This window comes from Aptenodytes forsteri, unplaced genomic scaffold (genome assembly GCF_000699145.1).
Source record: "Aptenodytes forsteri isolate BGI_AS27 unplaced genomic scaffold, ASM69914v1 Scaffold53, whole genome shotgun sequence".
NCBI classification, from domain to species: Eukaryota; Metazoa; Chordata; class Aves; order Sphenisciformes; family Spheniscidae; genus Aptenodytes; species Aptenodytes forsteri.
Window position 1 is genome coordinate 12,310,014 of NW_008795909.1, and position 15,226 is coordinate 12,325,239.

Sequence of the window (15,226 nt, forward strand, 5' to 3'; positions counted from 1 at the left end):
TGTTTTTTTATTTGCTCCTGAAGACATTGTACTGAATGCAACAGTTCTATTATGGCCAAAGAAGATTAACCCTATTTTTGATGAGCATGATGATGTAAGAGCACTTTCTCAGTTCATGGTGTATTTTGGCTTGTTAGACTTTTCACTTTACTTGAGCTAAATGTATTTACACATATAACGTGAACCATACTAATTTAGACATGCATAAATAACAGATTTCCTGATTTTTATATCAACAGAGGGCTTTTTATGGAATAATTTAAAAATTGTCACTGTAACTTAAAACCTTCAGCAAGTCTTATGATCTTAATTTGTTTGTGGTCAGTACTAGGTAATTCATAGGAAGGTGAAAATTCACTACACTGCAGTTGACTAGTACTGAAAATGTAATTGCCCGGCCCTTAGTAAGAGTTAGTGCTCTGGACAGGAAGTAATTTAGTTAAAATGATGCTTTGTTCTGTCAATAAAAGAACAGTGGGAATTGTGTTTTTCAGGTAGCAATCATTAATAGAAAGTATGCAACATCTGATTTTCTCTGTGTGACTGTAGATTACTTTATTTTCTTCCACTTGTCTGTATTCATCTTGCTAGCATTCTTTCTTTCTGGCTATGATACAGTAAGTCAAGCCTTTTGGTGTTCTCTTGCCTCTCTATAGTAATTTAGCATAGATTTAATAATTTCTTCTAAAAATGTTTAAGAATTAACAATTAAAAGATACTGATATTTTTATTTTTTAAAATGTTAAATATCACAATCGAGGATTTCTTTTTCACCAAGTCTTATTTAGATACTAAGGAGTATGTCCAAGGCTAGTAAATATGCCTCTGTCTTAAAACATACGCAGCTTGGGAGACTGCTATGTCTGTAAAATATTTTCTTTGCATTTTATCATTCTTTTAATCCCCAAAAATAAATGAGTGAAATTAATTTTCTACTTGTACACAGAGAGTCCGTGATCCTTGTTCAAATTCTTTTTAATGAAAATGGTAGTGCAGAGTGTATCTGACTTAATGAGAGTCCCTCAGGAGTATATCTCTGTGTACTTGCATTTGCAACTTGCATTGTGCTAGAGCTTGAGGACAAGAATAGTTTTATGTCAAGTTTTTGAGTCTCCATATTTGCATTTTATACTCTCAGATACAAGCCCATTCTTATTCTAATGCAGTAGGAAAAGACTGGTTCCTCCTTTGCAGAAGTTCTGTTTGCTTCACAATTTTTGTGTGTCAGTAGGTGTCCTTGTCTTAGGAGATCTCCTCTGCCTTGGTTGATTTCTTGTTTGGTACCTTAAAAATAACCCCTCTGTGTGGAGACCCTGTGCTTTAGAGTGGTCTTATGTTCTAGAATTTCTGCCTTTTATAGCAGTAGATACACGTGGGATAGCATGGGCTTTCAACAACTGTAGATGTCCTCTTTCGGCAATAAAACACTGAATCCCAAAGATGAGAATCTCTCTATTTTTTTCTGTGATACTTTCCTATCTTTTGTCTGATTGCTGAAGGAGTCCTTTAAGGTGACCGAAACTGCTATGGTATTGAGATATGGGTTCCATGTTAACATACAGAGGTTGCACACACTTAAATGGGACACATAGAAAGCAACTCCTGAAGAAATTTCAATTATTATAAGGATAATAACTTATCTGTATTGTTTATTTTCTGTCTGTGTTAAATGTTTAATTTAGATGGTACTAATATCTTAGTAACTTAGTAACTTAGTATGTTAATCATTGAAAGGACTTGCAACCACTTTTGCATTGCTTTTTTATCATTTAAAAAAAAATCAATTGTTTTGTAGCTGATTGAACAGTCTAAACGTAAAGGAGAGCAAGAACTAATACATAAATATGAGAAACTGATGGTGGAATTAGACAAGCTGACGCGTTCTATGGCAGAGTTCGAAGAATACTCAGAACTGGATTGCATGCAGCAGGTCTGATTAACATTTAGTATAAAATGGGTGGAAATGTTTTGTATGTTTAATACACAGGGGTCATGGAAGAAACTTAGAATTAAAAGTAATCAGTTAATTTAACAAATGTGAACTAAAACGTTTATTATCTTCTTGCCACAACGAACAAATTCATAAAATTACCCCTGGACCCCCCTTTTTGTATTACATTGGCGATAACATTTGACTTAAAGGGAAGTTTACTATGAAGTTGTGCTTAAATTAGCTGAAAGGTAATCCCAGCAAGGACTGAGATATTACAGATGTATAAAGTGAATTATTTGTTTACTCTGGTTTATATAAAGCATGGAATTCTGGCCCCAGTGAAATTATTTGCAAATAGCTTCAGTGGGATAAGAATTTCCTTCCCTGTCTTTGATATACTGAGGAACTGAAGGAAAAAATAGCAGGTTAGAAAGAGTGATTGGTAGCAATTTGATTTCTTTTTTTTTTTTTTTTTCTTTTTTACCCTATGAACCTTAAAACTTCATTTTTCTGCTAATGAAGAGCAGACCACTCGCTCCAAAACTTTGCGAATTTCTAGAAGTATTTTATAATCGGCAGAGCATGTCTTGCACTTTAATTGAAGGTTATCACAATTGTGCTTGGTAATTTTATTTTTCAAAAACAAAACACTTCAAAGCACAAAACAAAAATCCTAAGGTCATAAATCCCAGTTGCCCTTATGGTATGTCAGGTACATAAAAATGTGTATGCCTGCCTCCTGGAACAGTGAATTTTAAAGCTCAAATATTTTGAAAATAGTTTTATACTCTTAAGTTCAGTGATGATAAAACCAATTTTATTTTTCTTAGTGTTAATCTGGGTTCTTCACAGTTTATCTACTCAAGGGTAAGAAGACGAGTTTTTAACTCATGTTTTCTAAAATTTTAGTAAATAAGAAGGCTTAGTATATTTTGATATCTTATTTTGATAGCTGTTCAAAGCATAACTTAGTTATCTCTCAAGACATACAATTATTTGATTTCAGTATGTGACTGACCTGAGGGCGTTACAGAAACGCATACAGGAGGCTGATGAAACAGTAGCTCTTATTAATAAAGAGGAGACTCTGCTTGAATGGAAACAGAGTGACTTCCCACTCCTCAACAACTTAAAAGTTGAGATTGAACCGTATCAGAAACTCTTTCATCTTATACTGAAATGGCAACGAACAGAAAAAAGGTAATTCAGCTCATGAAGCTAAATGAGGGAGAGCGGGGAAAAATGGTCATGCTGTGTTTGTAGACACAGCATCTACTCAGATGTAGAATATGGATTTGTTTTCTTATAAACATTTATTTGTTATTAGCAATCCAAATATAATAGTAATATGACTTACATATCAGGGTTGTTAATTTTAATTCAGCTAGAAAAAATGTCAGTTTATTTTCTTTTTTTTTTTTTAATGTAATGCAAAGGAGTATATTGCATACTGGGTTCTGACTGTATTGGTCACGCTGGTGAAGCCTATAATAAGACAAACTCTATGAAAGAAATGTATTAGGAAGAAAGAATTTGGTTAGTTATGAGCCATTTTGTATACCAGAAAAGGAAGCAGTTGAATTAGAAAGCTCACAATCTGTAGGTAATGAAAACTATTTTTAACTTAACGGATGTCCAAAATGCCATGTAGATGTGCTCAAATGTTTACATTGCTATCTGGTGGCTAGATCCTATCACAAAAACTGTAGTATGTCTGAGTCTAAATTAAGTGAGATTGTTTACCAGTTCCTGCACTCTTTGGAAGTTATAATGCGATATGGCTAGAAAGTACAGATTTTTTTTTTTTTAAATACAAAGGCTTTGCATATTTTTTTTTTTTTTAAATACAAAGGCTTAGTATATTTTCATGTCATATGTTGATCTCTATCCAGAGCTTAACTTAAATATTTCTCAGTCTGTGCAGTTACTTGGTTTCAGTATGTGACTGACTTGAGAGAATTACACAAATACACAGAAAAATGTGATCAAGCCACCTTCAGTTGTGCATTAGAATTTTGCATAGAATGACAATAATTGGAAACAAGAGCTTTGCTCTAATTTAAATAACTATTAATCTACATCTCGTTTGTGTTGCAAAACAAAGTGTTAATTATTTGTGGACTATTTGTTATTCTGTTTTCTAACTTTGTGTTTTTTCTCAGATGGATGGATGGTACCTTTTTGGAACTAAATGGGGAAAGCATGGAGGCTGAGGTTGATGAGTTTTTTAGAGAGATATACAAAGCGTCAAGACTGTTCCAACAAAAGCAGAAGAAAATTCAACAGGAGTGGAAAAAGACATCACGATGCAGAACTGTAGAAGAGAAGACAGAAGAAGAAACAAAGGCAAATCCAACTCTTACAATGTGCTCTTTAGTTCTGGAGCAGGTTAAAGACTTTAAGGTAAGAAAAGGTGAGGGATATTAATACTTGATGCTGAGGGACAAATGCTAAATTCAGCACTCAGTATAGGTAGATGATGCAGTGTTAGAAACTCCTGTTATTACAGAGAGAGAGAGTGCACGCGCTCTGAATCACCATTTCCAGATTGTACTGTCCCATTGATTTTAATAAAATTGAATTTTTGATATCTTTGTGATTTTAGGAATGTGAATTGTTAAAGAGTGGACACATACAGGAGAAAAGTAATTTTTGGATGCAGAGAAACATTTAAGGATGTAGTTGGGAATTTTGAAATGGGACTATATGTTACGTTAATGGAAGCCCAATTTAACATAACATAGCTGAAAAATTGTTCCTTTTCTCTTTTCTGCTAAGACTGTGCTTAATAGTTTTATATTTCTTCTTTAGTAATTTACTACAATTATTTAGAAATGGAATGGATAACTGAATGGATCAATCTGCACTTTTAAGAAAAGATTTTCCTGTCATCAGCTACTGCAGCAGAATTTTAAATGCACATCAAAGATGATTAAAAAGTTAAGAAATAATGCACATCACAATTTTTACCTTACAAATGTTTTTCCTCAATTAGGAGAATATTCCCACTGTAACTATCTTTTGTAACCCCGGCATGAGAACTCGTCATTGGCAGCAGATGTCAAATATAGTAGGATATGATTTAACACCAGACTCTGGAACTACCCTGAGAAAAGTTTTGAAGCAGAATCTAGTCCCTTATATGGAAGAGTTTGAAGCTATAAGTGTAGGTGCAAGCAAGGTAAGCATAGCGATTTGATAGTGATAAATACAACATCAGGTCTCTTAGTAATGGCTTTTATGGCTTACTAGAATTTTTTGTCTTTGCCCTTATGCAACAAAAGAGATTTGGTGAGACTTTGGCCCATTAGATGATAACAGTGAGGGTGTAAACATTTGTATCTCATGTTACATCATTAGTATTTCCCAAGTGTACTCCTTTCTGTGCAATAGAAAATTATATACTAAGAAAAATAATAAGTTAATTTATGCTGTTAGAGCAAAAGAGCTTATTCAGCTAGATAAGCTTATACATTGAATTAGTGAGTTGGAAAAAAATAATGCAGTGACTCAAGTAAACTATTTTCTTTTTAAACTGTAGGAATTTTCCTTAGAGAAAGCAATGCATGCCATGATGGAAACCTGGGATTCAATTTCCTTCAATACAAGTGTGTATCATGAGACTGGTATTCATATTCTGTCTGCAGTGGATGGGATTCAAGCTGTTCTCGATGATCAGATTATGAAAACTCAGACAATGAGAGGATCACCTTTCATTAAACCATTTGACAAAGAAATCAGGGTACAATAAGTACTTTTTTTTTTTACCATTTTTATTTGCAGGATAACTATAATGTAAGATTATGCCAATTGTATTACAACTTTATTGTTTGACTTGTTAATGAAATGCTTTCATTGATTTTTCAGCAAGATTCTTTTGAGTTCATATAAGTCCTACTTACATTATCTCTGTGTTGGAATTCCCTCTTCCGTTCAGGTTCAAGTGCAACCAAAAGAACATGATTATTTTTCTGAGTATTTTGCAAAATCACTATTTCTGTTAGTGTCTTTAACCCTGCTGCTTAATAACTGGAAATTATACTTTTATTATTGTTAATAAGAACATTTAGTGAATTAATCCTTGAGTTTTGGACTCAAATTTTGAACTATAGTGTTTTCATCTGGGCAAGGAAACTTCTTGAGGGCTGGGAGAACGTTTTTTTAATCAGGCCTCAGAACAACGATGGGATTGCTTTACACCTGCTTTTGTATTTTCAGGGCTAGAGAAATCTTTGTGGTGCTGACACCATGACTATTGACAGGAGAGAAGCTGGTGAAATTGCTTTGCAGTTACCCTCCCTAGTTCTTTTTTGGTTTATGTAGGAAATCTTCAGGTTCAAGCAGGCTCAGTGAACATAGGTAGTATTTACTCTTTACAGGCAGTCTCTCCACCCTCTTCCAGAGGTATCTGCTATTGTTCACTTTAGGGACAGGATACTGGTCTGGCTGGATCTCTCCTGTGATCTAGGATGGCCTTTCTGGTATTCTTGTGTCCCTGCTGTAATTCAGCTGCAATCCAAGAGCTCCTTGCTGTGGGGAGATGAAACAGAATTTGCCTCCTGGGTATTATTTAACCATTAAGTTGTTAAAAGATCATCACTAAAGTGATAACTGCATTTTAGAAAATTCATTTCCAGGTAAGTTAAACTTTCTGAACTCCTTTGGCCATCTGTATACGTGGAAGAACCTAAATACTCCTAAATATTTTTCTTTCGTTTACTGCTAGACATGTTTATTTTCTCCTTGGGAACTAGAGTACCACAGTGTCTACCTTTCCTGTATTTATTCTTTCTAACATTATTTGTTTGGAGATATTAAGGTAACATTCTTTAAATATTTATTAAGGAATTTGAAAATCACTTAATTCAAATTCAGGAGATTATTGATGAATGGCTGAAAGTGCAAGCACAGTGGCTTTATTTGGAACCCATTTTTTCTTCTGAGGATATTATGCAACAGATGCCGGAAGAGGGGCGTCTCTTTCAGACTGTGGATAGATACTGGAGGGATATTATGAAGTATTGTGCCAAAGACCCAAAGGTAAGGGAAATATACAGTACTAAAAGGAAACAGTAGCTTCTCTTGGTTTTTTTTGTCAATGCTTTTGTTTTCAGAATATATACAATGAACTACTACATCAGTTGGCTAGGCTTTCTAGGAACAAAGCCATGTTGTACATTACTTGAATAACTTCTACTGTTTGAAATATCTTATTAATAACTTACAGTTTGCATGTGTTTGTTATTACAGGTTCTTGTTGCTACTTCCTTGATAGGGTTATTGGAGAAGCTTCAGAACTGTAATGAGCTTCTTGACAATATCATGAAAGGGCTTAATGCTTATCTTGAGAAAAAACGTCTCTTCTTTCCCCGGTATGATGAGTTTTGGCTATTTAAAAAACAAAGATTCTGAATGTTTATTTTGTTTTGAATAAGGTCAGCCTTTAAAGCAGCTTGATAATACAGCTGGCTTTTTTCTTTTTCTTTTTTCTAATTTTTTTTTAGCTTCTTTTTTTTGTCTAATGATGAAATGTTGGAGATCCTGTCGGAGACTAAGGATCCTCGCAGAGTTCAGCCTCACTTGAAGAAGTGTTTTGAAGGCATTGCTAAGCTACATTTCCTTCCCAATTTGGATATTAAAGCAATGTATAGTTCTGAAGGCGAGTGTGTAGAACTGATTTCAACCATTTCTACTTCTGAAGCTCGAGGTGCAGTGGAGAAGTGGTTAATTCAAGTAGAAGATATTATGCTGAAGAGTATACATGATGTTATTGCTAGATCAAGAATGGTATGGGTTTTGTAATAACTTAATAACTGTGGCACAAATAGAGCTTTCTTTATTTTAAGGCTGTCTCTTGGCTTCCTAAAATTCTTCCTGAACACAAGAGTTGATGAAGTTATGGGGCCAGGACCAAGTTAACATTACCTGTATTTATAGGCCGGTGAGATAAACAAGAGTTTAGTTTGAGTAAGAATCAAGTCGTTTTCCTGTAACACTGGATATAAATTCTTTTAAAAGCTTGGCAGCAATACTGTGTTTATAGGATATATTACCTGATGTAAATAAGTTATTCATAGAATCATTGAGGTTGGAAAAGACCTCTAAGATCATCGAGTCCAACCGTCGACCCAACCCCACCATATCCACTAAACCATGTCCCTAAGTGCCTCATCTACACGTCTTTTAAATACCTCCAGGGATGGGGACTCAACCACTTCCCTGGGCAGCCTGTTCCAATGTTTCACCACTCTTTCAGTAAAGAAATTTTTCCTCACATCCAATCTAAACCTCCCCTGGCACAACTTGAGGCTGTTTCTTCTCATCCTATCGCTTGTTACTTGGGAGAAGAGACCGACCACCCACCTCCTACAACTTCCTTTCAGGTTTTTTTTATTTAATTACAAGTTAGAAATACAACACTTGTAAAATCTTTGCTCCCTCCTAAAAGAAAATCATTAGCCAGAAAATGTTTCTTTGTATGAAGTCAGCAAGTTGTGAATATTTACATAATATGAAAAGATAATTGCAAGAATCTTTAAAATTATTTGATAAAAAGTTGCAAATCTAAGGGGAAAAGAGCATTTAATAGTTCATTTGGACTTTGAAAATAAAATAATATTTTTTAGCAAAGAATATTAATAGGATCACATTATATGCTTCTGTATTACATGATGATATATTGCACTGACACTGTATTTGTATACTGTATTTAACTCTTTCAGGCATATCTAGAGACTGAGAGAAAAAGATGGGTTCTGGAGTGGCCTGGACAAGTAGTATTGTGTGTGTCTCAAATGTTCTGGACAAGTGAGGTACATGAAATTCTTTGCAGTGGACCAGAGGTACTTTGTAATGCATAATCTTTTTTTAAAAATCTTTATTAATTTTTCATTTCAGCTAATGTTTTTAGCTTAAATATTTTTCTACAATCAAAATAAAATTTGAAAGGATCGGCATATGAGTTTGATATACATGAATTTATGTACGGTGACTTACACCTTTGATTCAGGTACTTGAATGTTCTTGTTTAGAGCAAGCATAGATTAAAATGTAGCTTTGCAACGTAAATGCATGACTGTTAATGAGAGAGGTTGATACAAAAACATGACAATGTAAAAGAATGGCTTAAAAAGCAATCTCCATTAAGATATTTAGTCAACATGAAGAAGTCTGGAACACTTGAAACTCTCATAATCAGTTTCATAATTACCTTTTTTCTCCTAGGGTTTAAAGAATTATTATGAAACACTTCAGCTTCAACTTAATGATATTGTAGAGCTGGTAAGAGGAAAACTGTCGAAGCAAACAAGGACTACACTGGGTGCCTTGGTTACTATTGATGTTCATGCTAGAGACGTCCTCATGGAAATGATTGGAAGTGGTAATTATCTTCTACAACATTTTTCTTCACATGAGTCTTAATAAACATGTTTTAAAAATAGTTAACCAATCTGATTTTGCTGCCTAAAACACAACAGTATTAAGATAGGTATGGGAGTATTTGGATGTGAGCATCAACAGTAATAATTTCAAAGCTGTTTTAAATTTAAACCTAATAGAAAATCCAGTTATCTAAAATGTCTTTTATGATGGCTTTCAATTCTGTGTTTATCAGGCGTGCAGAGTGAAACAGACTTTCAGTGGCTTGCACAACTACGATATTATTGGGAATTTGAGAATGTTCGTGTCTGCATCATTAATTGCAATGTAAAATATGCCTATGAATACCTTGGAAACTCACCACGCCTTGTCATCACTCCTCTTACAGACAGGTGTTACCGCACCTTGGTATGATCTTCCACCAGTGCTACTAAATACTGTATTTACTGTAGTATAGTATTTCTTACACTGTTCATTACAGTCATACTTTTAGGGCTTGCAGTTGCTGTCAGACTCTGGTATTTCTGTTAAACGTGGTTTTCAAAGATTGTAATTTCTATAGAATATTGAACATGAAACTGATTTATAACAACAAATCTGGACAGCCCACCAACATGACTGAAACATTAGTGGATTGTTCTGTTGTGGATGTGTTTTTTAAAATACGAAGAGAAAAAATGCCCAATATTTTTATTGCTGTCTAGATTACGAGAACACAAAATCCTTTTCTGATGTTCTGTGGTTGCTAAATAAAATGGAGAAGGATCCGCTTGTGATCATATTGTTCCTAAGACTAGTACAACAGTTTGGCAACTTTTTAGTATCCCTGCTCTTGTTAGAGGTGTTTAGTATTGTACTGGTCTATCCTCAACTAACCTGACAACTGAAAATTTACCAAAGTCATCTCAGATAATGGCTTTTCTGACTATCATTTACTGCAGTTTATTTGGCTGGAGTATGGTTTCAAGTTTTACTAGGCACCCATCCTCCTCTTGTTGTAAGATGGTAATTTTCATGCTGTGGAGACCTAATCACAAACTCTGTAGGGTTTAAGAAAAGGTCTGAGGAGACCTGACTGATGCATCTGAAGATATTTTTTTGCCCTCTTTGTAGCTTTAATTTTTATGGTATGGTTCTAGCTGATGCTTGGTACCTGTTTGTCAAAACATCAAGGTACATTTGTGTGAGAGGACAATGCAGCTGGTAGCCTGTTTCTTTTTTAAGCTCACAGACCTTGAATCTTGGAGCAAAGCAGTTGGAATCCTGGTACCCTGGCAAATGGAAGTCTCGTCCTTTGCCCACAAAGGTCTTAATACATTATTCCCAGTGCTTGTCAATATATATGTGGCCCTGTAACTGTGGATTGGAAGCCAAATACATCTGAGTTTTTGTTTAGAGTCTGCAACTTTATTTTTTTTCTGTCAGATTTTCCTCCTACTTCAATGGAATATAGGAGAGAATATGAAATGGTCAATAGAATATATGTGCAATAAAGGGGGACAGTGTGGGAAACAAAAAGGAAAGAGGAAAAAAGTATATTAAAGGAGAAACAGAGGTAGAAAAGAGTAGCAACCAAGTAATTGCATCAAATTTAATTTGAAAGATGTATCTAAGCAAGAACTGAAAGATTGGGTCCAATAAAGTTTGAGTAACTAATCATGGTCATGATGACAATAAAACTAAACTCTCTGTTAGGGTCAAAATTCAATTCTGTTGTATATAGTTCCAAGCTGTAAGTAAATTTCAGATTATTTTTTAATTAGTATAGCCATACTTTTTTTTTTTTGTTAGTTTCATACAGTCAATGTATCTATGTAGTGCAATTTAATTTAACATTTTTATTCAGAATAATTTCATATGAATGAAGTACTAATAATTTCCATAAACTATTTCTGTTTCTTAGATTGGAGCCTTTTATTTAAACCTTGGTGGTGCCCCAGAGGGTCCAGCAGGGACAGGTAAAACAGAGACCACCAAAGACTTGGCTAAAGCTCTTGCTGTTCAGTGTGTTGTCTTCAACTGCTCTGATGGCCTCGATTACCTGGCAATGGGAAAGGTAAATAGAAAATAAATGTTAAGCTTTGTATTTTATTTTTAGGATGAAAATTGTAGGGTGCCTACTTTAGAGACATTTCAATAAATTTGTCATCTGTGGTCTGCTACCCTTGGACACTATATACTGGTCTCTACATATGCTTAATTTCCTGTGCTTTGTGAAATCCTATTAAGTCACTCATTAAAACATGTAAAGAAACAAGAGTTCACAGGATCAGGATCTTCTGATTTAGCTTTCTTTAGAACCAAGAAAAGACTCTGTTCTTCAGTACATCACTGGTCTTTGCTCTGCGCTGGCCTGTTTAGGCTTAGACATTATTAGCATAATTGTATCTTTCATGTAATTAAACTTCCAATGTGATACTCTTTAGTTTCTTTTGAATCTTATTCTGTTAGTGATATTATTGTTATCTTTCTCCATTGGCAGTTTTTCAAGGGTTTGGCTTCATCAGGTGCATGGGCATGTTTTGATGAATTCAATCGCATTGAACTGGAAGTACTGTCTGTTGTGGCACAGCAGATCCTTTGCATCCAGAGAGCCATACAGATAAAGCTAGAAACATTTATTTTTGAAGGAACTGAACTGAAGCTTAACCCCAACTGTTTTGTAGCTGTTACTATGAATCCAGGTTATGCAGGACGTTCTGAACTTCCAGATAATCTGAAGGTAAAATAATAAAATACATGTTTCTGCTTAAGAATTAATTTTTTTTAAGAACTTGAGGGATATGTGTATTGCTGGTATTAATTCAGACTGTACCACCTGGAATATAAGCATATACTTGTTATGCAATTTACGAATAGTAAGCCTCTTTTTTTTCTTTTCTACTTTTTTTTTCCTCCTAAGTACTTTGTTCTTTGTGAAGGAATTTGAAATATTTTTTATTTTCTTGTGTCTATTAGTGTTTTTCATGATTATTTTTCAAGGCCAAAGGCTCTAATGCTGTAGCAAGTAAACTGGCAAGTGTGAGGCTGTTGGTAGATTATAAGATTTGGATGCTAACTTTAAGATGGAGGGGTATGTTGGAAAAAATGCTTTAAGAAAGTATTTTTACATTGTATTTATTGTAGTCTTATTTAAAAGAAGTGTTAGCAAACTACACTTAATACATGTAATGAATTTGCTTAGATTACCTGATTAAATAAAATCTTTTGAGATTATTGTTTTGACTAGATTAGCTGTTTCATTGAGGAGGCTTGGCTTTAGCATAATCTGGAGCCTTTTGGAACAGCATCTGTTCCTTAAGACTCAATGTGGCACAGAGCTACTGGGTCAGAGCAAGTTGCCTCAGTCGGAACTATACTGTGAATGCTAACTTAAAGCGGATTTAATGCAGCATGAAGAGTATACCAACTGCAGATCACCTAAAGAAAGGAAGTGCATTCTTTCACCTGCCATGTACAACACCTTCCTTCGCTTACTGCTGTGTTGGATGTATCGGTGTAAGGGGCAAACTGCATTCCTGAGACAGTGATGAGGGAAAAGAGCTGGGAGAGACAGCGTCTTTTCTGCACTGTATTGGACATTGAGATGGATCTTGATGGCAGCTTATTTATGTTAGCTTCCTAGTGAGTCATAAGCTGCAAACATTGATAATTCTTCTATTTCATTGGTTCCTAAATGTTCTGCAGGCCACTGCTTTCTAGTGTAACTGTTTTAAATGATCCACAGCTTACCTAATCGTATTAAGCGGTACTTCACTTAAAATGCTTCTACTATTTTCAGTTAGAAATGCTGTGATGGGATGAATACTGATCCATCACCTGCAAAAGTTCTGAATTACTTTCTATTCCTCAATTAATTACTTAAATATATTTCTTTGGGTATGTATTTCAGGTTCTTTTCCGAACAGTAGCCATGATGGTTCCTAACTATGCTCTGATAGCAGAAATATTGCTCTATTCATATGGATTTTTGAATGCTAAGTCACTGTCAGTGAAGATAGTAATGACCTACAGGCTTTGTTCAGAACAGCTTTCCTCTCAGTATCACTATGACTATGGTATGCGAGCAGTTAAAGCTGTGTTGGTGGCTGCTGGGAATCTAAAATTGAAATTTCCCACAGAAGATGAAGATATATTGGTGAGTTCCTGAGGCAATAATTCTTAAGGAATTTTACAGATGCATGTGGTTCTGAGTTCTGAAGGCAGTTCCACCACGTCTTGTCACATCGCTGATCCACATTTCTTAGTTTCCCTATTTGTGAAACGAAGATAATAAAATACATGTTGCGCTTTCCAGTGCTATGATGATGATCACACAGTTGTGCTTGACTGCTTATCAAAGGCACCATTTAATGTTAATCTTTATTACATGTTAGATTATTTTAATTGATGAACAGTTTATTCTGTGTTTTTAATAAGACCAGTAAAAAGTATATTTGTTTCCTCTAGCTTCTTAGATCAATTAAGGATGTGAATGAGCCCAAATTTTTGGCGCATGATATACCTCTGTTCATGGGTATAACTAGTGATTTATTTCCTGGAATCAAGCTTCCTGATGCAGACTACAATGTAAGTACACTTGTAACTTTTCCTTGGTCATAATCATTGTGGGTTGTTTTGTGTTGTTTTTTGGTTGTTTTTTTTTTTTCACCAAGTGTAATTAATACAGTAATTTGTGAGTTATTGCAAGATAAGGAAAATTATTGAATGTTTGCAATGAAACTTAGTGCCAAAGAAAATTTTTGTCTCTGTTCTGAGTATAGTCCACATCTGAGTTCCCTTACATCCAGAATTTTAGGGTCTTTTGCTGATTTCTTTCCTAATTTTTTGACATAATTAAGTGAGATTAAGCTTTGTGTTTGTATTTTCTTTTGTTTACAGCAACAATTAAAGCATAGCTCCTTTGTAGGAGGATGGTTGGGAAGAAGATGAGCATGTTGGAAAAGACAAAATGAATTGACTTTTCAAAAATTTCCAGTAAATACTGGAGTCTTGTTAAAAGTGTATTGTTCCAAAGCACACTGTTGGTTTCCTGACGGTGATATGCCTTCTCCTCAAGATAAAAATTGTAGTTAGCTCCTGTTCTAGCATATGAAGTACAGAAGCGATTATTTTTTTTTTCCGCAGGGATGTTTGCTATATTCTGATTAATAGTATTTCAGTTATTAGAATTAGTAATTAGAAACCCTTATTGATGAGTATAAACTGTTTTACTGTAGTCCAAGACAGTAATTTAAATTGTAGCAATGATAAGATTATGATCTTGTTTGATTTTAGGATTTTCTGGAATGTGCCAGCGAATGTTGCGTTCGACATAATGTCCAACCTGTAAAAGCTTTTATAGAGAAAATGATACAGACATATGAAATGATGATTGTTAGACATGGGTAAGGTTCTCATTACTGCTTCACAAGCAGTATTTGTTGTAATTTTGGCTTATACTGTAGTGATTATTTATATCAAATGTAAAAGGTCTTAAGGGTGGCAAAATGTTTCTATTTGTATTGGAACAGTTGGTCACCAATACTGCTTTTACATGTACCAAAATTCTTGTAAGTGTATGTCTGGGGAATTGTACTGCTCTTGATATATTTACAAATACATTAATGACAAAAAGAGAGGCTTATACTGTAGTGATTATTTATATCAAATGTAAAAGGTCTTAAGGGTGGCAAAATGTTTCTATTTATATTGGAACAGTTGGTCACCAATACTGCTTTTACATGTACCAAAATTCTTGTAAGTGTATGTCTGGGGAATTGTACTGCTCTTGATATATTTACAAATACATTAATGACAAAAAGAGAGCAGGAGAATCTCCACCCCTTATTGGATGTGGGGGGAAACATTGTCACCAAGAGTGAGGAAAAGGCTGAGGTACTTAATGCCGCCTTTGCCTCAGTCTTTAACAGT

General features: G+C 34.6%; 1 protein-coding gene across 1 annotated transcript in view; it reads left to right on the forward strand.

Moving 5' to 3' along the window:
• The window catches only part of DNAH12 (dynein axonemal heavy chain 12), an 80,965-nt gene that overhangs the window by 16,612 nt on the left and 49,127 nt on the right, over positions 1 to 15,226 (forward strand). The window contains exons 15-29 of the mRNA XM_019473434.1: positions 2,940 to 3,133; positions 4,096 to 4,336; positions 4,929 to 5,114; positions 5,475 to 5,675; positions 6,779 to 6,973; positions 7,184 to 7,305; positions 7,438 to 7,720; positions 8,656 to 8,775; positions 9,158 to 9,314; positions 9,549 to 9,721; positions 11,217 to 11,369; positions 11,796 to 12,035; positions 13,206 to 13,451; positions 13,763 to 13,882; positions 14,591 to 14,700. Of these exons, the coding sequence (XP_019328979.1) occupies positions 2,940 to 3,133; positions 4,096 to 4,336; positions 4,929 to 5,114; positions 5,475 to 5,675; positions 6,779 to 6,973; positions 7,184 to 7,305; positions 7,438 to 7,720; positions 8,656 to 8,775; positions 9,158 to 9,314; positions 9,549 to 9,721; positions 11,217 to 11,369; positions 11,796 to 12,035; positions 13,206 to 13,451; positions 13,763 to 13,882; positions 14,591 to 14,700 (2,741 nt within the window). The remainder of the gene's footprint in view (positions 1 to 2,939; positions 3,134 to 4,095; positions 4,337 to 4,928; positions 5,115 to 5,474; positions 5,676 to 6,778; positions 6,974 to 7,183; positions 7,306 to 7,437; positions 7,721 to 8,655; positions 8,776 to 9,157; positions 9,315 to 9,548; positions 9,722 to 11,216; positions 11,370 to 11,795; positions 12,036 to 13,205; positions 13,452 to 13,762; positions 13,883 to 14,590; positions 14,701 to 15,226) is intronic.